The sequence below is a fragment of the Beta vulgaris genome, chromosome 7 (genome assembly GCF_026745355.1).
Source record: "Beta vulgaris subsp. vulgaris cultivar EL10 chromosome 7, EL10.2, whole genome shotgun sequence".
Taxonomy (NCBI): domain Eukaryota; kingdom Viridiplantae; phylum Streptophyta; class Magnoliopsida; order Caryophyllales; family Amaranthaceae; genus Beta; species Beta vulgaris.
This window is the reverse complement of record NC_079208.1, coordinates 55,835,429-55,858,495: the sequence shown is the minus strand read 5'-3', so window position 1 is coordinate 55,858,495 and position 23,067 is coordinate 55,835,429. Positions and strand designations below refer to the sequence as shown.

The following is a 23,067-nucleotide window of genomic DNA, read 5'->3' as shown; positions in this document are numbered from 1 at the left end:
CTCTTTCTCTCTCCTCAATTCCTGTAAAATTTCAGCAAAATGGGTTTTCGATCATTTTGCAATTTGAGTAATTTAAGCTTCATTTTTATGGTTTTCTTCATTTTTTCTACCTTTACTCTTACATATTAGTTTTCTCTCTCCTCCCCCAACCCCATTTTTAATTTGGGTTTCTAAAGTTTTAAACTTTAGTGTATTTTCTTTTGATCAATTTGATTGAATTTTGACTAATTATGGCTTTTGGGTTTTACCCATTTTGTTTGATCAAGAATTTTGTTTTTTTATTTAATTATAATTTTATTTTTTTAGTTGGAAATTTCTAGAATACCCAGAAGAAAAAGAAGGAAAGGGAAAGTTATGCTGTTTGATTTTGCTAATTTGATGCTATATATAATTACTTTAGTGATGTAAATTATTTTTCTTCTTATGATTCATTTGTTGGTGTAATGCTGCAATATTTTGAGAATGTGTGCCTCAATTAGGGGGACTATAAGAATATATTGATTTTTGAAATTCTTTAATACTATATTAGGGAAATATTGTGTAAAATGAAATATCAGAAAATTGATATTTTTTTCCTTTGATTTGTATTTATTTGTTTTTGTCTTAATAGGGATATACTGCATAATCCTGTAGTGTTTTAAGCAATGGGTAATCTTATATGAATGAATAGTTTTTTTTTTTTAATAAAAATGAGATAAAAAGTAAAATAAGTTCATTAGAATTATGCTACCTAGGCGTAGTTTTGATTTTTTTGAATCATGAACATCTCATAAAATTTGCAATCTTTTTCCTATAGCTTGGAATTTTGTAAGAAACTGTGAATTTAATGAGTTTTCAATATTAGTTCTGATCATTTATTTAGATCGTAAAATAGAGCAACTGAGATCTAAAGTTTTTTTTTTACACCCTAAAGTATTTCGATTTTCTTTGTCAAATTATATTCTCCAATGATCATTTACTACTATATAGTTCAGATGAGGTGTAGTTTTATAAATGCAAGCAAGGACCTAAATTTTTGATGTAATTAATACAATGAAGGACTTAATTTTTTTTAAAGGACTCCAACTTTTTCGCTGATATCAGGTGAGTTAGATTTAACTCTAGGTCCTTAAAGATGAAAAAAAAAGTGGAAAGTCTTAAAGGTGAAAAATACCAAATGTGAAGTCCTGTATTTATATGCTTAACTCAGATTATAGAGATGGATATAGATTTCTCTCTACAACATAAAACGACACCTGCTTACTAAAATCCGATTAAAAAAAGGCGGTTTGTGCAATCCGAGTACAGATAGCACATTCCACCTCTTATAAATACTCAAGTTTTCAGAATTCCTCTATAAATTCAGAAGTATTCAAACTTTCTCTCTCTCTAGCGGCGATTTCTCGGATCTATAATACCAGTGAGCTCACGCTCTCTCTCTCTCTCCTCTATTTTTTTAAATATTAATACAGAAAGCGCAATTCATACGAGATTAAATTCTCTAATTATCACAAAATTAAACCACAATTCTACTCAAAATTATACCTTTTTAAGATTTAAAGAAAACAAAAACATACAAGATTATTGATGATTATAAAATTCGGATGTAATTTTGATTTAAAGATTTCATAATTGGTTTTTATTTTAATTTATAAAAACCTTAATTAATACTTATAGGAGGAAAGAAAAGGAAACCCTAATGGCCGAACAAGGAGTGGATTTGTCAAAACATCCATCTGGATTTATTCCTACTCTCCAGTAAGTTTTTAATTATCTTTGATTGATTTTCTTTTTTACTAGCTAAATGATTTAATTTGTGTATTTTAATGGAGAAAATTGGTTGATTTGAGTAGAAAATTATCTGTCAAGATTATATTGGATGGTAATTGATTTAGATAAGTGGTTATTAATTATTATGATGTAAATTAGGAGGGAATTTTTAATGAAATTTTACATGTACAGTTAAAAGTGATGATTTTCCGGTGTCATTCGCCGTTACATTGTATTGTTTGGAGTGAATAATTGTACAGTTTAAGTGATGATTTCCGGTGTCGATTCGACGTTATTGTGAATTGTTTGGACTTTGGAGTGAATTGGTTTGTTGTTGCTTGATGGCATGGGTGATCATTAGTGTAAACCTAGAAATATGTTTGCCATAGACGAAGAATTTGAGTATTAGAGTGTGCAACTTTTTTGGGGTGATCAAAGGATAGCAAAAGTTAAATTAAGTGTATTGGCCAAAAAGCCTAGTACAATCCGAATCTAGCACAGTTTTTGACAATAATTAGGGGCAGGGGAAAATGCCTAATTACATTGAGGGGACTAGACTCATTAATCAGAGTGTGTGACTTTGCCTTGCATTCTTTGGCCGTCTTTCGGGTGCTAGGCTTTGTTTTTTCTGTTTGGCGAGATATGTTCTTGTAGAGCTCATTCACAGGGTGGATTTTCGGTATTAATTTGATGTTACCTTGGATTGTTTGGCTTGAATGGGTTTGTCGTGGCTGGAAGGCATGCTGATCATTAGTGTACCTAGAAATATGTTTGCCATAGTCCATAGACAAAGAATTTTGAGTATAAGAGTGTGTGACTTTGCCTTGCATTCTTTGGCCTGCCCTGCCTTCCTTTTTCGGTGGTTGGGCTTTTGTTTTTTTTCGGTTTGGGGAGATATGTTCTTGTAGAGCACACTAATAAGGTGGATTTCAGTAAGTCACAGTATTATAAGACGTCACTTTTCATCCTATTTTTGAAGTTTTTTCTATAATTTTCATGCATCATGAAGACTGTTTCGGTTTACTGTTCTCATTAGCCTTTCCCCCTTTTCCCATTATGATGTATCCTCTCTAGTAGAAGTTGTTGCTTTGGATGGCTAATGGATTGATATGGTGTGTATAATTGATCCTACATGCGGCTGTAAGTTGAGAATTAGCAAGCAACTTTGCTGTTGAAATTTTGAGAGAATGTAATTAGATGTCGAGCTTCTAGCTTATTAGGAAATTTTAGGCGCTTCTTCTGATGCTAGGACAGTCCTGGGTTTATTTCCTTTAGGTGTATTTTTTGGAATTGCCTTTATTTGCTTTTTTGGTGGGAAACAAGCTCCCATGTTAACATGCCACTTCTACTAGATCTGAACATTTTCATTGCCATCATCATCATGTTTATGTGTGTCTGCTCATAGGAACATTGTCTCAACTGTCAACATGGATTGCAAGCTAGATTTGAAAGCCATCGCATTGCAAGCTCGTAATTCGGAGTATAATCCCAAGGTATTTGACTCTTGTAGTACTTGAGGTTCAAAGTCGTTTTTGTTTGCCTGATGAATTCTCATAAATTTTTATGTGCTTAAAGTTATTACTTCTTCTACATAAGTTTCCTTATGTTGTCAATTTGTAGCGTTTCGCGGCCGTAATCATGAGGATACGGGAGCCAAAGACGACTGCCCTAGTATTTGCTTCTGGTAAATTGGTAAGCTTGTAGCTTAGCTCATTTTGTATGGGAATGATTTTTACCTTTTGGTCTGGATCATCGCTTTCTTTCTCATGTTCAGATTTATGATCCACCGGCCTGTCACACTGTTCTTTTTTTTTTTTTTTTTTTTTTTTTTTTGAAGTGCCTAGATTTCATGCCTGATAAACCAATAGTGGGCTTGTACTAATACTATCAACAAGTACCCTTTTGGTCTGGGTTCTCATGTTCTGGTTTATCACCAGGGTGCCACACTGTTCTTTTTTTTTTTTTAAGTGCCTGATTGTGAGTTTCATGCTTGATAATATGATAAACCATACTGGGCTTGTACTAATACTATCAACAAGGTGATTTTTCTTTTCCACCCTCTTGAGTGTTCATCCTTTGACATTTGTAGGAGATGATTGTCACAGAGTAGAAAGATACGCCACTGGGTAGTTTCCTCTTATAACCCTATTACTCGTTACTGTGATTCATTAAGTTAGATGAAGTGACCACAGGAATTTTATTCCCGAATGTGTTTTTTCAAATGATATGGCAATTCATGATCATTCTCTGATGATGATGATCTGGGCAATCTAGGTATGTACTGGAGCTAAGAGTGAGCAGGACTCAAAACTAGCAGCTCGTAAGGTAAGGCTTTGTGAATATGAGAAGTTTCTGGTTTTCGTTTATTCATTCATTTTTTAAATGTTGGTTATATATCTCATGGTGTTTGCTTTTTCAGTATGCTCGAATTATTCAGAAACTGGGATTCCCTGCCTCATTCAAGGTATCTGTATGTTACATTGTATTTTACCTTGCCATTTTATTTATCCCACCATCTTGTTCGTTCGATCTTTAAGAAGTTTATCCTTTTGAAGAAGGTATATACAACTAAATCTCTTACATGTTTTGCAGAATTTTAGAATCCAGAACATAGTGGCGTCTTGTGATGTGCAATTTCCTATCAGACTGGAGGGGGTTGCAAGCACTCACTATGCCTTTTCTCATGTGAGTTGTTCCTCTCTGTCTGATCCTCTGTCATTGTCTCTCTCTGTCAGCTATCCTGCCTCAGCATATCTAGTATTGGAAAAATAGCGATCTTTTCCACAGCTTTTGTTGACACTTGATAGAATTGCCTTCAGGCAGGTGGACTTTCCTTTTTTTAATTAGTAGGCGATCTAGATGGGATAGTGTGTTGTGAACTTGTAATTTTGATGATTTGCTGCCATTTCTTCCTTTAATTGGCTTGGTGGATGGAAGGCGTATTGGGTCTTTGATGTTACGCAACTAGCCAAGTACTCCGTAGTTATGGTCCTCTGTTTGTAAATTTGGCGAACAAATTATAATTAACAAAGTCAGGAGTTCCATGAAATGTTGTCTTAACAAAGTCAGGAATTTCATAAAACGTGTTTGGCATACAGTATGAACCAGAAATATTTCCTGGCTTGATCTATCGCATGAAACAACCAAAGATTGTGCTGCTTATATTCGTCTCGGGGAAGATAGTCCTGACTGGAGCTAAGGTGAGATTTAATTTTTTTTTGTCTTGGTTGATTTCATGTCAGAAACTCCAATGTGGAAGCTTTGCTTTTCATTGATTCATTCTAAATTGTTTGCTTGTTGCCTGGTATTATGCAGGTGAGAGAAGAGACTTACACTGCCTTTGAGAATATATTCCCAGTGCTTAGCCAGTTCAAAAAAAACCCAAAATGGTACAGAAAGCTTCATCTCATATTCATGTTATGTTCACTCCCCATCGCATATTACTGAAAGTTGCTACCAGCCTATTCACATAGCAATGATAGATCTGTCAATAATCGACATGACCCAAAAGCCGACCTGAACCTCAGCTAAAAAATGTGGGTTTTGACCAAAATTGTGACCCATATCCCAATCTATATAGTAGTATATATTATACTCTCCCCTCCCAACATAATCAGATGAGACATTAAACAATAAAAGTGTGTGTTTCAAGATTCGAACCAATGACCTCTCTTTTGATATGCTAATGCAGTAACCAACTACACTACAATACTCATGTTGGTCTTTGTGGGGGAAAAAATCATTTAAAGACGGCATATTATTTCTATTTTTGAAAACTTCAAATACACGTTGGTAAATAATCCGGAACGTAACGCCCGATACAAGAACTAGTTTTATTCAAATCCAAAGAGCCTGCAAATTTTAGGGTTAAACATGCTGACTAGTTTCGATTTGAAACATTTGCATTTTGTTTATATGATAACTTTCTAGCGAAAAAAAGCCTTCATTTATTAATATCTTTGGTTTTAACATGCTTTATTGGACTTGGATACCATTTGTGGTTGGATTTGGCTAACTATGGCTTGCTATTTGTTGCGCCTTTTTTGTATATGTAAAAATAGTTTTTTGTTGCATTTACTACGCTATTTGCCACACATTGAGTCTCATTCCTCATATAAATCAATGACGACGAAGTGGTGATTTTGGTATAACTTCCCCTTTCCCCTGAAAATTAAACGGGGTCGTGTTTCTTATCCATGTTCTTTCTTTTAAATATATCTGGTTGTGCTTGATTTAATTGAAGTTATTGTTCTAACATGGCAGATTTATCTAAGAAGTTGCTGCTCACGACTGCATTACATCCGGTGAATTGTGAATAGATGATACATGATGGGCATGCAACACCTAAATTTTTGTTATTTAGAAGATGAAAGCCAATTTTTTTCCCTGTCACGTGGATAACTGTCTCATAAGATTAGACAAAGATTGAGTAGAAAGAAAATCTGAAGTACATTTTTTTGCATAGTCCTTAATGTCAAAGTTAGAGATCATTATAATTCACAACCAAGTTTAATGTACATATTGTTATTTTTGCAATGGTAGTTTCCGCTCATTGGATTTGTCTTGCATCTTTACTTTCTTGTGGGTCATGTAACAACACCACCTTGTGTAGATACAACTTAAGAATCAATTTAAATTTGAAGGTCAGAGTTTATCGTTTTAGCCTTAGCCCTTAAATTTAACTTCATATTGTATCAACATATGATTGTTACTCAATCAATACTAGTGAAAAAAAAAGCTTATATGTCACAACGAAATTAATCCGGTCGGATTTTAAATCGGATTAGTTTCGTCATCGTTTTTGCGCGCTACAAGGAGGCTCCCCGAGTATCCATTGACATACTTGAACTGTTTTAGAACGGCGCATAGATAATATCACCCCCTAAGTATCTGCAAAGGGAATTGGACTTGTGGCTTTCAATTTACAAGTTTAGCTCATCACCAATAAGCCAAGATTAACTGATTATTCGTTCTCGAAATGGTTATCTACTCTCTTTGTCCCATAATATAGTGTTTGTTTCTTTTTTTACACGGTTTTCAAGTTAAACATTTGATCTTCGATATCTTCAATTTCTTATTAATAAAAAATATAAAAAGCTGATATTATAAAACTAAATATTGAGGCAAATCTAAAAGATCCTACATGAATATTTTTTTTTTCTATATACAAATGAGAATTTTTTTGTTGAATAATAACTTTTTTTTTTTTTTTGAAAGATGTTGAATAATAACTTAATCCTTAAATAAAATACACTTTTTACCAATACTAATAAAAACTTCACCTTATTATTTTTTATTTCGAAAAAGAATTTAACATTTATTCATAATTTATGCCAGGACAAAAATCTCATTTCTATTAATATAGATATTGGAGATATTTGGTCAAAGATTTTAAAGTTTGACTTCAAGAAAGAGAAACATCAAGCACTATATTTTGGGACGGAGAGAATATAAAATTGCAAATATCTAGTGTAAGTTATCGCTATATGAATCCATATACGAGTACTTGATAGCCATATATAGGATGGCAACCATAAGCCTTCGAAAAGAGAAGTGTTTTATATCTTTGTTTTTGAATGAGTTAAATGGAGGTCTAATTATGTGGGAGAGTGTGAAAGAATATGAGTTTTGATATAGAGAGGAATAATTAGGAGAAAAGGTCGTTTAAAATTCGAAAAAATAGGAGTATATCTAGAAATTAGGGTTTAAAAATGGAATCGACTGCCACTACGTACCATGCAAAGGTCGTGCATGAGATGCACGACATGCATCATACTCATACATCAACGTTCAAATCCCTGTGTCCAAGGAAATATGCGTTTGCTAGAAGTTGCATTGATGCAACAGGAGTTTGTTCTTGAAGCAAGACCTTGCATGGCAGAGTTATGTATCACTTTTGAGTTCTTAAATGGGGAAACAGTCTAGAACAACCAACACAATTACACAAAGAACAAATTATCTAAGTAAAACAACCAAATATCTAATTTATTTCTGCCTAGGCAAGATTTCTGATATAGGAATGCCCAAGCACAATTTTTTTTTTTCAAAAAACTACATGCACACTTAAAGTATGTATGAATGATATGAACTATCACAAGAAGGAGGGTGGTAGCTTATTGGAGTACCACCCTGAATTTCAGGGCTTTGTCTAAGATATGAATTCTCATCCGAATAATATGCCGGGGAATTCTCTTGTGGTGGCAATGAATCTTTAGGCATGTTGTCTTTAATGCTGTTAGTTTTGTACCTAATCTTTGAGTTGGCGTGCTGGCCAGTAGCCTAAATTATACACTATCATAAAGCAAAATAAGGGAAATTTCCAATTTCTAAAGCTCTACTAGACTATTTTTGGGATATAGAGAGTCAACGACAGTGAATTAAATAAAATGCAATCTTAGTTATTGGGCATTTCCACAACTTTAAAGTTCAATTAGCTTGTATATTTGTGATCCACCTGGCACATTAATCCGAATCACAATTAGGATTCAAATTTTATCACAATTAGGATTCAAATTTTTCACTGATTACCCTTAACTCTTAAGGTTTTACGAAATTCATGAAGTATCCATGCAGTTTCAAAAATTCATCGATATCCTTTAAGTTTGTATATAATATAATCTACCAAACACACTCAATAACTTACCGATGTTGATTATGTTAATTTAAATAACCTAAAATTAGTTGACTCATATCCTAATTCCCCTAATATTTCACATTATGCCAAACAAAAGTCTTTTAAAAACAGACAAGATTGTCTAAGAGGTATTTAATCCACTATTAAAATTATGTTGGCTGCATGAAAAATGGGATTTATATCACTATAAAAAGACACTTTTGACATAGTGTGCTTTAATAAGCGAATTAGGTTGGGGTTCAAGTGATTTCAGATGATTTACGTTAAAAAAATCAACACCAGTCATTTCTTGAGGGTGTCTGGTACATGATATGCAAACTTAATGGATTCCGATGAATTGTTTAAAACACATGGCCGGGTATCTCATGAATTTTGTAAAATCTCAGGGGTACCTGGTGAAAAATCCGATTCTATCTCTTTCTTATCACCAAATGACAACACATAAGCTAATAGGCTATTTGTTATTACACAAATAATAAAATTTTAAAACACCCTCATTCTCCCCCTTAATGCATACCCAAGGCTAGGGATGATAATTGGGCGGGACAGATGCAGAGGATGGTGTCCCTCCACACATGCACTGACATAAAATTTTCATCCCTATCTTGTCCCACCACCCATTGTGGGGGGAAAATTCCAGACCCATCTCCTACTTAACCCGCCCCAATATCATCATTATTCGATACCCGACGGGCGATAGCTGTTTCAGATATGGACCCATTTTTTTGCTCATTTGCTAAATGCCGCCCTGTTAGGCTGTTTTTTCCTACTAACGCTCTGTATTTTTGTACAAAAATACAAGGGCATTTCCTTCTCTTTCGCTTCCATTCCCTCACTCATTCCTTTTACATCCCCCTCCATTCCTCCTCACCTCTTCCATTCCCTCTCATCTTTCACTCTCTCTCTCTCTCTCTCTCTCTCTCATCCCTTCCATTTCCTCCATTGAAGGACTACGAGATTTAAAAAAATTCCGACAAATTCACGTTTTCTAATGACTTCAAGTTTTTTTACCATCTCGTTATATTACGGGGAAATGCTAATGTAATTAATTTTTTTTGGACTGAAACTTGTAGAATGTATTAAACATGGCGCTTCGAAAAATTTAGCACAGAGGTCTCAATGACTTCAAGTTCTTAGTATAATCATTTTTTGTTTCAGTCTCTATTTCGGCCGATTTTATTAGATTTATTAGAACATCTCAGAGTAGAGTAAAATTTACCAGAAATTGACTTAAAAATACCGAAAAAGTACCTAGGCACCTAAATAGGCGCCCGACCACAGGTACATGCGCCGAAAATAGGCGCCTGTACCTTTGGTTGGGCGCCTATTTTTAGGCACCTGATCATAGGTACAGGCGCTTGACACTTTTTCGGCATTTTCAATTTTCAGCATTTTCAATTTTCGGAAAAGTTGCATGTATTGTAAACGAAAAGATTGCCGGAAAAGTTGTCAGAGGAGTGGCGGCGTGATGATGTCATTCAAGCTCCTTCAATATGTGATGAGAGAGAGTGACCGGAAACTTGGCCGGAAAAGTGGCTAGAAAAGTGGTCAGAGAAGTCCTTGGATGATGAGATAGTGTGAGGAAGTATGAGTACAAGTGGGCATGGGCCGGGCCGGCACGATATGGGTCCGGCCCCGCACGAGGTCCTGCCCGGCCCGTTGTCCGCTACGTGGGCTGCGGGCCTGTCACGGTCTAGAAATTTTATTTCCGGCCCGCACCGGCACGGCCCGCGGGCCGAACGCTTCTTTCCTTTGTTTTTTTTACCCTAAAACGGTCAAAAATATAAAAATACAACATAAAACATGGGCCGGCCCGCGGGAAGCACGCGCCCGGCCCGTGGACAAAAATTTAAAATTTCAAGCCGGGCCCGACCCACCATTTACTCAAACCCGCGGGCCGAACCCGTGAACAGGCCCGACCCGGCCCATGCCCACCTCTGAGTATGAGAGTGGGAGAGTGAAAAAGAGTGAGGACTGAGGATGTATGAGATGGGAGGGTGGGAGAGTGAAAGAAAGTGAGGAAATGTATATAAGTTTAAATACATAAAGAAGTATTTATACAAGGCATTAGTATGAAAAAAAAAAAGGGCGGTATTTAGCAATAAGAAATGGACCCATACAACAAGATAGAAGTACATACTTCATACTTGTATTAAAAATTAAAATTGTAACATTAGCCAACGGTTTTAATCAATAGTAAATTGACAAGACCCCCAAAGACCAAAGCCCAAAAACCTCCAAAAACTCCATTTCCAAAGTAGCTACAGCATTCAGCATCTTGATTCTTGGATTCTCAGAAACGACTAAACGAGAGAGATGAAGAGCATCCCTGTGATACTCATGGGATGTGGAGGTGTTGGACGACAGCTTCTCCAACACATTGTATCTTGCAGAGATATTCATACCAAACATTATGTAAGTTTTCTGATTTCCATTTTCTTCATAATCAATTCATCTGTCTTCTATATGGGTTACATATTTCTTGAATTTTCATTGATTTAACTATTACCCTCTTCTTCAAATCCAATACAATCCAACTATTTGTTGTAAAAATTGAATCTTTTTCCATTATTAACTTTCAGGGAGTACGATTGAGAGTAGTGGGTGTTGCTGACAGTAAATCTTTGCTTTCTGTGCCTGATATCTTCACCACTGAGCTTGATGATCATTCAATCAATGAAATTTGTCGCCTCAAATCAGACGGTTCTTGCCTTTCTTCTCTTACATCACTTGGTGAGTGAAAGTAAGACTTGCTTTTTCATAATACTTGCGGCCTGTTTGGTTGTTGGTTATATATGGTGGTAATGAGAATGAATTTTTATGTAAATTTATGAAGAAAATAATTGTTCATTCCTATTGTACTACTTAATAATCCTAAAGTGTATTTTTCTTCTTAAATTTTCATTCCCATCTAATACCACCTTGTAAGTGGTAACGAGTGGTAATGAAAATTGCTCCCCTTTGGAGAAAAAAACACAAGTTTAGTGTTGAGATTGCTTTCTCATGGAGAAAAATATACAAACTTTGGGGTTGAAATTGCCTGTTCATGGAGATTTTAAAGGTGCTTCCCTTGTAACATTACATTAGAAATTCATTCCCATTACCACCATTTATTAACGACTACCAAATAGGCCGTTGATGTAAAAAAATTTTTTTTGGTCTATTAGTAGTTGTGATTTTGGAGGATTGAACTGAGAATTAGTGGTTTGGTTTTTGTGGGTTTGGTGAATTGTAGGTTCTTACCAAGTTTTCTCCAATTCTGAGACGATCACTAATATTACTGAAATTGCAAAACATTTGGTTCGATCTACAGGTTTGTTAATTGTTGCTACTACTCCCTCTTTTTGTTGTTGCAAATGGCACACAGGTTTAACATTTGATGATTATTTTATATGGTATTCTGTAATGTTGTATTGGTATGTTTAGGTGACAGGTTACGCTGTATTGTTATTATATTAACTAAAGTGTTTGAAACAAGGGAGTATATTAACTAAAGTGAGCTGTTCCTGTAATTAAAAGTTCTACATTTTTTATTGTTTCTAAAACGAGAATGGTTTGTTGGCGATGCATGTAAGTTCATGGGAGTTTTGTAGTCCATACATGCTGATTTAGGGGTCTAATTCAACTTAGGGAATTTGGGAAAGGAAGTTTCTTTCTTGTATGAGCTTTGAGCTACAAAAAGACATGAGTTGGGTGAAGTGCCATTTTCCTAGCCTCTTGAGTAATGTACCACTTACATAAGAAGTTGATGGAAAGGTGTTAGTATTGCTTTTTGATGGCCTACTATATGCATCTTTACTAGTTTCCTTGTTGCCCTCCTGTACACTTCTCAATAGGCCAAAACGAACAATGCCTTGGTGAGTTGGTTCATTCCGTATTAGGTTTAGCAATTTCAACTTTAATCATTTTAAGTCATATAGTTTTCCTATCCTCACCAGTCACGACCCCTCAGTAGAATGAAAAGATGAAAAGCAATAATTCTGTCTATATTATAAAAGGAGGTTTACCCATTGTACTTAATTAAGCCATAAATTTCTAGGAACATGATAAGAGTTGATTTAGTCACTCATATTCCTATTGGACAACATTTTTTGTTTTCAATTTCTTTTCATTTAAAACCTGGCCTAAAGCTGGGAACAGACTTTGCGTTTATTTGAATATTTAAACTTCGCGTGACAGGATTAGCTGTTGTAGATTGCTCTGCTAGTTCAGACACTATAGTAATATTGCACAAGGTGGTTGAATTGGGTGGCTGCATTGTACTGGCGAATAAGAAGCCTCTTACATCCTCAATGGTAATGATATCTTATTCTTATGCCTTCTCTGATTTGTGGGTTGGGGAAAATTATAGTGGTTCACCTAGGTACTCATATTTTTCTCTAACCCCTTTGCATACCTTTTTATTCCCTACATATTGCAATAATTAGATATGGAAAGGGATCTATTGTTTTTGTCTGATGTATACATGCTCTCTCACCTCTTAGGATGTATGAATTGTTTGGACTATTGCTTCGACTGAACTTAATGAGGTCAAGTTTATTTTCCTGTTATGCTGCTGGATTATTTACAGGATCATCCTTCATAGACACCGATGTTATCTCAAGATTGAATAGCGCAATGTCATGATAATGCTTCCATTAGTCCAACTTCTCTCTTGCTTTGTGGTCTTTGTAGCTCTGCATTTGGAGAACCCAATATTGCAAAGTAGAAAAATGTCTTTGGTGTTTGATTGTCTTCATACTTTCTGTCCAATCTAATTAGATGCTCCTTAAATGCAGGAGGATTATGATAAGTTGGTCTCACACCCACGCCGTCTTCGACATGAATCAACTGTATGTTTTATTCCTTTCATCTTTGAATGATCTTATGTATGAGACATGCCATTATGTCGATAAGTTTGTCTAACCAATGTACTTTCCTCCGAGTTCTCTTGGAAATCAAAGAATCCACTCTTACTCCCTCGGTCCCATAAATAATCTCCATCTTTTGCTTTTGGAAGGTCTCAATACAATGTCCGCTTTAGTAATGGTAATTTAAAACTTACTACCTTTATTTTATTCAACTTTTTGAAATACCCTTATGTTTCCTTTAAAAAATTATTAATTTGACACAACATTTACACAATTCAAAATAAATTAGGGCACTTTGGCGATGGCGTTTTGCCTAAAGCATTGACAAGTGAAAGTGTTTTTTCTTAAAGTATGTGAAAAGTCCAAGTGGACATTTGTACTAGGACAGGAGGAGACAAGGAGTAATATTTTTTTCCCCTTCAGCTGCTCTTTTCCTTATTCTTCAAAGCAATTCATTAATTGACTTGGACTAGCTCAGCATAAGACTGAGTATAGATGTCCTATCCAAATCCTGCTGTCATCACACTCATATTTACGCTTTAAGCACTTGATTATGTAGTCTGTAGACATCAGGTTCATTCCGCTGTCTTGCATGTCATCATACAGCTCTATCTCATTTATCTGTTGCCTCATCTTGGTTGCCTTGCATTTGTTATGGAAGTCCTTTTTCTTACTGGCATTCCATGTTGTTATTTTGTGCCATTATTTGAATAAACATAGTTACGTAGATCATCATAGAATCATATAGTAAGCCTTAATACTTCCTCAGTTTTTTAGTAATCACAAACATATTTTGTCTCACTTTTTAAGGAAATGAAAATGATGGTGGGGTAGGACAAAAGTACCCATGTGGGTTGGGGTAACTAAGGAGAGTTTAGTTAGATTGGGAAGGGCGAAGCTATTTACCAAAAGGGGAATTGTTGTAATTATTAATTAATATGAAACTATCTAAAGTAGTATATGTTGCAATTAATAAAGAACGGAGGAAGTATGTTATATTGGGCTTGATTCTAATGGCTGAAAATGCTTCCTTTTCTTATGGGGCTCATGTACTTGTGGTAGGTTGGTGCTGGTCTTCCAGTGATAGCGTCCATTAACCGCTTGCTTTCTTCTGGGGATACCATCCATCGTATTGTAGGCAGCTTGAGTGGTATTTGTTGTTTCAGACTGCCAGTCTGCAGTTTTTTCTCAGCTTCTTCATATTTTCTGTAGGCCTGATCTAGTGCCCGAATTTTTTAAATTTCTCATAGCTTTTCTTTCTAATAGGTACATTGGGATATGTAATGAGTGAGTTAGAAGATGGGAAGCTTCTTAGTCAAGTTGTGAAAACTGCTAAAACTCTTGGTTACACTGAACCAGGTGTGTAATTATTAACTTTCTTCTCTAAAACACCTTGCCTGTGTATGTTAATTTTGGTAAAACATAGTGCTTCTAAATTGATGTTTCTATGTATTTTGTTAGCATGTGTGTTCGTTAGCTACAACTTGTTCGATGCTTCTGTTGTCAGTTGTCTGACCTACGGATTGTTTATTAATTTATGCTTCTACATCTGTCTATTTTCTGCTTGAGGTGAGAAAATTACAAAATGAGACGTTTCCAGAGGCATGCACCACTATGCATCTATGACTGGCCAGAGCATGCAGTTTTTAATCTTTGGGAAATCATTTTCTCAAACTGATGGTGTAGCAAATAAGGTTTGTACATTATAGAAGGGGGAAACATCTGGTCTGATCTCTGTGTCTGGGGCTCTTTTGGCATAATGAAAAATAGTTACAAAAACCTATGCTTCTCACAAGATTATGATGCTAGCCAAGTATGACCTGTGGCAATTTCTATATTTGTTTGCCTTTATGGGATTAGATCAAGGGTATTTTCAGCTTTAACAGGTTGATTTCCTTGGCCGGTTAATGACCAACAAACACTTTCCAGCCCACATCCTCCTCCCAATTGAAAAGCTGCTTGCATATTTTTGGGTTGTGGAAGAGTAGTGATATCTTTTCTTAGATCTGTAATGATTGTGATTTATAGTCTGAATTTTCTTTACTGATTATATAGTATGATCTTATGATGCCATTGTGCATGCTCTAAAAAGGCATTGAATAGTCAATTATCTTATTTTTATGATTATAATTTGTACATCTCATCATATGATTGACCATAGACAAAAGCATCACTTTTCAGAGCTAGGACATGTGGTTTCTTAATAGCACTTTTAAATAGTGATTAATTCAGTACTCGTGACAACAGATCCTCGCGATGACTTGGGTGGTATGGATGTTGCAAGAAAGGTTTGTGCTGCCATAAAGCTATAATTAGCTATCGAATTCTTTACATCTATGTCTTGTATGATTTTGTGGTCTTTTCAGTCATTATGAAATAAAACGTGGAACTTCTAGTGCCGACGACACCAAGTAAGTTGCCAAGCCACTAGGTACTGCTAACTTTGTTGCATACTGATAGTTTGTTATCTACAAGTTTTGTTACTTAAACACGAGTATGAATGTAGGATACCAGTGCACATCCAAGTGTCAGACACGTTAAGGCTAAAAGTTTCACACACGGAAACAATTTCCCTAGACTAGATAGAGTTTTGGGATATGACATTCAACATCTTCCTGGTCAGAAAAGACTCTTTGGATTTTGCATGGGCATTTCAAGTATATATACGTACCTATACATTTTAGGTTGACATGTTTTCTAGTTCATTTTAAAAGTATTGACATAGTGATCACAAGCCCATTAATGAGCACATATTGTGTAATCCTTTCTTAGAAAAACTGACAAAAATGGACTGTACTATAGACCATCAAACAAAAATAGACCGGAGAAGAAAATGTAAAATAATGTACTGAGTAATAAATGATCTGATGTCAAAACCAGAAATTCAGGTATCAAAATAACTGATATGAATGAAAAAGAGAACTTCCTAACGACGCCGGAGCGGAAGATTCACCTAGAAATCTTATTTTTCTCAGTTTTTCCAGTGCTTTAGATGCCTGAAATTCCAACTTCGTCGTCATTACTCATTAGCGTGGTTTATTTCTGTCTTTTCTTGTACATTTCCTTCGTTCCTTTTATCTTTGTCTGAGATTATGTGGTTCAAGGTAGTTGAGTATCTTGGGTGAAAATTGAAGTATACGTAAGAATTTGATACCTTGGTGAGTGTCGTGGGTCCGAAGTGATACATAAGAAAAAATAGAGAGCCAAAGTAACATAATCTGCCGTTATGCTCCTAGGGTGTAGCCTTTGATCTGTTGGCTTGCTTGGAAATCCATACGTTGCTCAAAAGTATTTTGATGCTGGCTAGAAATGGTTTGAGCCAGGAAGCCAATCTGTAATACTATCACATCGTGCCTCATATATACTTTGATTTTATTTTTTTTCAATGTTTATTGGTCAACTACCAGTTGTTGACACATATAGCTATAGAGGCTTTATGGAATCTGTATTCTGAAGTCCTTTTTTGATTGGTTGGAAATAGGCTTTAATCATTGCTCGGCTTCTTGGACAAAAAATTGACTTGGACAGCATTAAGGTTTGCATCGAATCAGTCTTTTGAACCTTGAATGCACTCAAAGCATGATAAAGCTCCTACTTTTTATGCTGCTGTACAGGTTGAAAGTTTATATCCTGCTGAAATGGGATCCGATGCAATGAATGTGGAGGAATTTCTTGCTAATGGTGTTCTGCAACTTGACAACCATCTTGCTGATAGAGTTGAAAAGGCTGCTTCCAAGGGAAATGTATTGCGCTATGTCTGTGTGATTGAAGGTTCTAGGTATTATTGAAATTTCTTTCTTTTTGTCCTGGCCATGCATTCTCTTGATGCAAAATGATCGAAGCATTAATGATTTAAAGAGAATAGAATAATTTAGCAAATGTAGTCATCGACTCATCGGTGATCAACAGAGACTGAATAAGAAATACTCCCTCCGTGCATATTATACTCTTATGTATTCCTTTGCTACATGTCCCCTATTTAGATATACAGTCTCTTCCTGGTAAGCTTTCCTTTTTTTATTTTTTTTTCATTGAAGTTGGGCCCCACATCCACCCCTCCCAAATTTTCCCTCTATCTCCAGTCTCCGCACAAGTTCCCAATATACATATTAATATGGAACAAAAGGATTTCTGTCTAGTGGTTACTTTTATCAGTTTAGGGCTAAACCAGTGAAGAGGAATTTTCTGTTTTGACTTAATACTGATATTTATTTATTAATGTGAAGGCTTCATTTCTTGTGCTATGGCATTGCCCTTCTTATGCAGTAGTTGGTTCTGAACAAATGTATCAATGCTATTGTAGCTTGAGGATTAATCTTTTATAGTTCTGAAGGATCTTTTGATGTGGTGGCTCTAAACTTTTGTAGATGCGAAGTTGGAATTCAGGAGCTTCCCAGAAATTCTGCCCTAGGAAGACTGAGAGGAAGTGATAATGTGGTAAGTTTTTGCAAAATAGACGAGTAATGTCCAACCATTGATGGGATCATTGTTTTTAGGTTGGATCATTGGTCCGGGTTAAATTTGGTTCATGTAATTTCGGTTTTGGTCGGCTAATTAATGAAGGGTCTATTAATGCTTGTTTTGCTTGTGATTGGATGGTAATGCCCCTAATGAGCCGTGAGTGAGCCTGCTTGAATACCCTGATCATGCAAGTGTTTGTATGCAGTTGGAAGTATACAGCCGGTGTTATAGTGAGCAACCATTGATCATCCAAGGTGCTGGAGCTGGCAACGATACTACTGCAACTGGCGTCCTTGCTGATATCCTCGACCTTCAGGATCTCTTTACTTGATCAAAAATTACATGCTACTGACTCTAAAAAAATACTGTTTAGGAAGGATGATATCACATGCAGAAAATTCTGTAGCAAGCAAATTATACCCTAGAATAGCTTCTAGAAATTACTAATCACAAAATTGTATCAAGGAATTAGTTTGATGTTACAGAGACGAAACAACCAAACAATCCTTTTGTTCTTCAGAACTGAACAGGTCCCAAGCAGCGATTTCCTCCTATCTGATGAAATCAGAAGCTAGCTACTTTCATCTGTTCGAAGTAGCATCCTGTAGGTCCATCATCAGATAATAGTGCCAATCGGACAGGTGCTTTGGCTCCATCTTCTGGACTCATAGGTCCTGTATGCCAGGCTAAATCTGTATTAACATAACCTGGATGAACACAGTTTATGTACATTTTAGGGTATTTCCTGGCAAGAAGTCTTGTGTAGGCATTAAGTGCTGTCTTTGAAATTCCATATGCAGGCAGCATTAAGGGCCATCCATTTTTTATCAGTGTATTTTGTTTCACATCTTGCAAGAAATTTTGCAGTATCTCATGGATTCTCTCTTCTGTTAGGCTCTCTATATTTGCAAATTCACTTCTTATCTGATCACTTGGAATTCTCTGCATCATAACAAGAATTGATATTTTCATCAGTATTTTATAGAACTGATCATAGGCTAGGCTGGTATGCACCCTGAATCAGACCACCTAATTTCTGACTTGTTACGTTGGGCTGGCTAGGTATGGGTCACAACACGGCATGAATCAAGTCAACCTTGATCAGCTCTGAAATATTGTGTTATTTGGCCTCTTAAGTTTACCTCAAGTACCTATGCGGGATCCTCAACAATCTTACGTGGATAAGGATAGTTTGACTCGTCATATGGACCAGAATCATAAGAATTTTCCATAGAATAGCTGAGTGAGCAAACCACATGGACATGTATCCATGTCCGACACGAGTACTCGAGTTTGAGTAACATATAAGTACTATAAAATGCTTTGAAATCGTACCCATAATTCTCCTCTAAGAGAGGAGATGTTCACAATCCTTGAGCTGGTAGTAGAAAGCTTCAACAATGGAAGCAAAGCTTCAGTAACACTTTTCGTGCCGTAGTAATTAGTGTTAAAGCATTCTTCTGCTTTCTCATATGTGGTTTTCATCACCCCTTGAACCAAATTAACTGCTTTCCCAGATATCTAATCAGGAAACAGAAACAAATACTATCTGTTTAGCTTGCTTTACTTGAAGAAGAACAAGCTAATTGAAATTTAAGGATACTTACCCAGGTGGCAGGATCAATATGCAGGGCCCTTAATCCTTCTTCATCAACCTCCATTCCTGAAGCACCTGCATTGTTTATCTGTTGCCATGCAGTAACTTACTGTCAGTGATTACTGATTAGCAGGACCGGTCTAAATGACCCGGCCCGATCATAAGGGCGGGCCTGGGGCTTGGGGATGGCCCCATTGCAAGGCTACTGGCTGGCCTCATTGAAAAGCTACATGTCCCACGCTACTGAGTTATTGTGTCATGACTGTTTATTCATGTTCTCTTGCAATATACTCGCCCGCGACTCCGTCCCATAATATAAGTCCCCTTTCCTTTCAAAGTGTATCAAAATATAAGTTCTATTTTTATTTTCAATCAATAATTATGCCTAAAATACTCTAATGGAAATGATTAAATTTTCAGAAAAGTCCTTATAATTTCAGCTTCCAATGCACTATTATTAATGATAAAATGAAATATTTTACCCCATTGAATTCTTCTACATATTAAACCATGCAAAATTAATATTAAGTTTTTATTTTTTGTTAAAAAAAAAAACAATGTAGGTGTTTCCTAATAAAAATGAATCTTTTTATCAAAACAAAACAAGATTTCGCTTTACCTTAATTCTCGTGTAAAAACAGAATCATGACTTATATTTATATATGAGACGAATGGAGTAATATATATCATCATCATAACTTTCTATCTTTTTGTTCCTTTGTCTTGCTTAAGAATTAAGATTCCCTAATAAAATTTTGAAACATATTATGTACCTCTTTCTTTTTTGCCAAACTTCACAAACATTGACCAAATTTTTTCACTAATATATAAAATGTATATCACAGCTGTGTCAAATCTTATTAGATTCATTTCAATATAAATATTAAAATATATATATGAAATTTTTTGTTCATACATAACTAAATAGTAAATATACAAACATTCAAAAATGCACCTTAGAAACTGTGAAGGTCAAACTCTATAAATACATGACAAAGAGTACTCCCTCCGTCCCATAATATAGTGCCTATTTCATTTTTGGTGGTCAAACTTTAAAATTTTTGACCGAATATTCTCATTTGTATATATAAAAAAACATATTCATGTAGGATCTTGTTAGATTCGTCTCAATGTGTAGTTTCATAATATCAACTTTTATATTTTTTATTAATAAGAAATTGAAGATATTAAAGGTCAAAGTTACGTTTTGAAGACCGTGAAAAAAGAAACAAGCACTATATTATGGGACTGAGGGAGTATTATTTATCAGAGCCTATCTTGTAAGAAACCGCCTAATTTTAAATTAAAATTAGGCAATGATAAACCCAATATTAAAATAGAATTAACTCAATAGTAACTAGGTTAATTTATTTCGATGATTAGTTTAATTTATTTAGTAACTATGTCTACTTTTATATTAAAATTAGACCGCCTCTTTTAATAAATTTTTTAGTAGCAAAATTGCATCTCTTTCGCATGCATATATGCATCCATAAACTTTATCCATTAGTTGTATTAGTTGACATCTACCCTTTCAATGATTAATACTTCATAAGCTCCACTTTTTGCACTATTGCAATAACCATTTAATCTAAAACAACATTGAAACTTTATCATAAAAGGAGGCATACCAAGATATCTAGCCTCCCAAACTTGGCCTTAATGAAATGAACCAATAAGGTGATGCTATTGATATTTGTAACATCCACTTGATGAAACACCACATTTGAGAGTCCTAAGTTGTGAAGCTTTGAGGTGGCTTCCACCCCTCTCTGCTCATCTCTAGCTGTCAACACCACAACCACCCCGGCAGCCGCCAGCTGCCGGACGATCTCGAATCCAATTCCCTTGTTAGCTCCGGTGACCACTGCAATCCTGCCAAACATCAACACACAAACACCCTTGTTAAAATTTAAATCATAGAGATTAAGGGGCATTAAATTTATTAAAATGTAAACCAATGTAGAAATGTGAATTATTAAATAGCCTATCTTATTCTTACATTTCATTTTCTTGTGTGGGAGCCATTTTGGTGGTGTGAAGTCTTGGAGATTTGGAGTTTGGGAAGATTCCTCAAGTGGTTTTTGTCAGGATTTTGGACTTTGACTTGCCTTTTCTTGGACACATAATAATTGTATAGGAGTAACTAACAATAAGTACATGAAAAGTTGTATAATTAATTATTGCAAAATGATATTCATGAAAAGCTGAGCTTTAGAGAAAAAGGCAAAATTCAAAAAACAGATAAGATAATATTCGTTTATTTATCCCTTATTTGTCACCCCGTTCAAAACCATGCCTAAACTATGTTCCCTCCTAATGTCCTATACAACAAATTTCATCACATTCGAAAGAAAAGATTTGTTTTTCCTACCCTCTTCTAAAAGAAAAGATTTGTTTTTCCTTAAGTGAGAAGGTAAGGTTAAGGGTGCGTTCTCTTCACCTTGATAGATTAAGTTTCAGGTCCAATAAGTTCAGTTCAGTTCAGATAAGTTCCAATCAGGGAATAAGTTTCAATCAGGTCTAATAAGGTCCAATAAATTCCAATCAGGTGCAATAAGTTTCAATCAGGTCTAATAAGGTCCAATAAGTTCCAATCAGGTGCAATAAGTTCCAATAAATTTCAATAAAGTCCAAATAGTCAATGATCAATAAACATTTGTATTATTGTCCATTATTTTATTATTCATATCACTATTAGTTGATTATGTTATTATTAGAATTTTAATTAAATTACCACAATGATTATATTGTATTATACTTGTATTATTGTCTATTATTTTATTAAGTGTTAGTATTATTATCTATTATTTTATTATTCATATTACTATCAGCTAATTATGTTATTATTAAATTTTTGAATTAAAGTACCACAATGTATAGTATTATACTTGTATTATTGTCTATTATTTTATTATTCATATTACTATTAACAAAACTTTTAGATATATTAGTGGTGAAAGTTGTATATAGGCAAGTATATAAATAATATATATTTTTTTGTTAAATTCTTTATCGTAAGAGATAATTAATAATAATTATTTTTTTAAAAGGCAAATTTTAATAATTATTATTTCATAATAAATTTTAAGGGGAGTACGTTAGGGGTAATATTTATGTTCTAACTCATCAATTTTTTTGGTCAAATAAGTTCCAATTAGGGTTCAATAAGGTCTAATAAGTTTCAATCAAGTCCAATAAAGTGTAATAAGTTTCAATAAGGTCCAATAAGGTTTAAGAAGTTCCAATCAGGTCAATAAGTTTCAACCAGTTCCAATAAGGTTCAATAAGGTCCAATAAGTTGAATCAGGTCCAATCAAGTCTAATAAGTTCAGTTTAGGTCCAATAAATTCAATTCAAATAAGTTCAGAGTTATTCAGGTGAAGAGAACGCACCCTAAGAAGAAAAAGGAAAATGTAAGATTGGAGATAGTTTATTTAACTCCATCCTCCCCTTCTCCCTTCAATAGTACGGATATGAATCTCTATTATATAAGGCAACACATGGGGGACACCAAAAATAGAAAAAGGAAAAAAATAAAAAATTAAATAGAGGATAACTAACCGTTGCATTTGAATGAAAAAATGAGGGAAAGTAGGACATTTAAACTAAACATCAGTTTTTTGAGAAAATAAAATGTTAAGACAGTTTTTCTACCCAATAATTAATTTTATTTTCTACTTCATTTGTTATCACACGTTATCACACGCATTGCGTGCATGTAAGACTAGTATCTTATATTAGAAGTTGGTGTTACAACCTAAACCGCTCAAAAA

The 23,067-nt window shown here is 34.9% G+C and overlaps 3 protein-coding genes across 5 annotated transcripts; 2 read left to right on the top strand and 1 right to left on the bottom strand.

Annotated features, from left to right (window-relative positions):
* Window positions 1–1,243: 1,243 nt before the first annotated feature.
* LOC104899922 (TATA-box-binding protein 2-like) lies at window positions 1,244–6,411 on the top strand. The gene is made up of 10 exons (XM_010687213.4): window positions 1,244–1,399; window positions 1,657–1,737; window positions 3,155–3,242; window positions 3,370–3,441; window positions 4,024–4,074; window positions 4,169–4,213; window positions 4,342–4,434; window positions 4,848–4,949; window positions 5,065–5,138; window positions 6,013–6,411. Coding segments are annotated over exons 2-10 (585 nt in total). The 5' UTR covers window positions 1,244–1,399; window positions 1,657–1,678; the 3' UTR covers window positions 6,014–6,411.
* Window positions 6,412–10,549: 4,138 nt separating this feature from the next.
* On the top strand, window positions 10,550–18,568 carry LOC104899920 (uncharacterized). Of its 2 annotated transcripts, XM_010687210.4 has the most exons (12): window positions 10,551–10,798; window positions 10,966–11,116; window positions 11,619–11,696; window positions 12,563–12,678; window positions 13,162–13,215; window positions 14,296–14,383; window positions 14,500–14,592; window positions 15,481–15,521; window positions 16,715–16,768; window positions 16,848–17,011; window positions 17,601–17,670; window positions 17,900–18,568. In XM_010687210.4, the coding sequence occupies exons 1-12, from the start codon at window positions 10,700–10,702 to the stop codon at window positions 18,023–18,025; spliced, it is 1,134 nt and encodes a 377-aa protein (XP_010685512.2). In that variant the 5' UTR covers window positions 10,551–10,699; the 3' UTR covers window positions 18,026–18,568. The 2 variants fall into 2 exon arrangements, with proteins under 2 accessions (XP_048503891.1, XP_010685512.2); XM_048647934.2 differs by lacking the exon at window positions 11,619–11,696 and having other exon boundaries at window positions 10,550–10,798.
* Window positions 18,044–21,418, bottom strand: LOC104899921 (salutaridine reductase). 2 transcript variants are annotated; one of them, XM_048647935.2, is made up of 5 exons: window positions 21,294–21,418; window positions 20,923–21,166; window positions 19,302–19,379; window positions 19,030–19,215; window positions 18,044–18,636 (listed from the first exon to the last, which is right to left on the bottom strand). In XM_048647935.2, exons 1-5 carry the CDS (start codon window positions 21,317–21,319, stop codon window positions 18,259–18,261), a joined length of 912 nt encoding a protein of 303 aa, XP_048503892.1. In that variant the 5' UTR covers window positions 21,320–21,418; the 3' UTR covers window positions 18,044–18,258. The 2 variants fall into 2 exon arrangements, with proteins under 2 accessions (XP_048503892.1, XP_019106614.2); XM_019251069.3 differs by lacking the exon at window positions 21,294–21,418 and having other exon boundaries at window positions 20,923–21,252.
* Window positions 21,419–23,067: the final 1,649 nt, after the last annotated feature.

Bases quoted from the DNA above. Each gene is read 5' to 3' on its own strand.
- LOC104899922 (XM_010687213.4), top strand. From the start codon at position 1,679: ATGGCCGAACAAGGAGTGGATTTGTCAAAACATCCATCTGGATTTATT. The intron at 4,435-4,847 runs GTGAGTTGTTCC...TTTGGCATACAG, and splicing joins CTCACTATGCCTTTTCTCAT to TATGAACCAGAAATATTTCC. The intron at 4,950-5,064 runs GTGAGATTTAAT...GGTATTATGCAG, and splicing joins TAGTCCTGACTGGAGCTAAG to GTGAGAGAAGAGACTTACAC.
- LOC104899920 (XM_010687210.4), top strand. From the start codon at position 10,700: ATGAAGAGCATCCCTGTGATACTCATGGGATGTGGAGGTGTTGGACGA. The intron at 12,679-13,161 runs GTAATGATATCT...CCTTAAATGCAG, and splicing joins AGCCTCTTACATCCTCAATG to GAGGATTATGATAAGTTGGT. The intron at 13,216-14,295 runs GTATGTTTTATT...TACTTGTGGTAG, and splicing joins GTCTTCGACATGAATCAACT to GTTGGTGCTGGTCTTCCAGT.
- LOC104899921 (XM_019251069.3), bottom strand. From the start codon at position 21,228: ATGCCCCTTAATCTCTATGATTTAAATTTTAACAAGGGTGTTTGTGTG. The intron at 19,216-19,301 runs GTAAGTATCCTT...TTTCCTGATTAG, and splicing joins ATATTGATCCTGCCACCTGG to ATATCTGGGAAAGCAGTTAA. The intron at 18,637-19,029 runs GTACGATTTCAA...GTTATGATGCAG, and splicing joins CTCTTAGAGGAGAATTATGG to AGAATTCCAAGTGATCAGAT.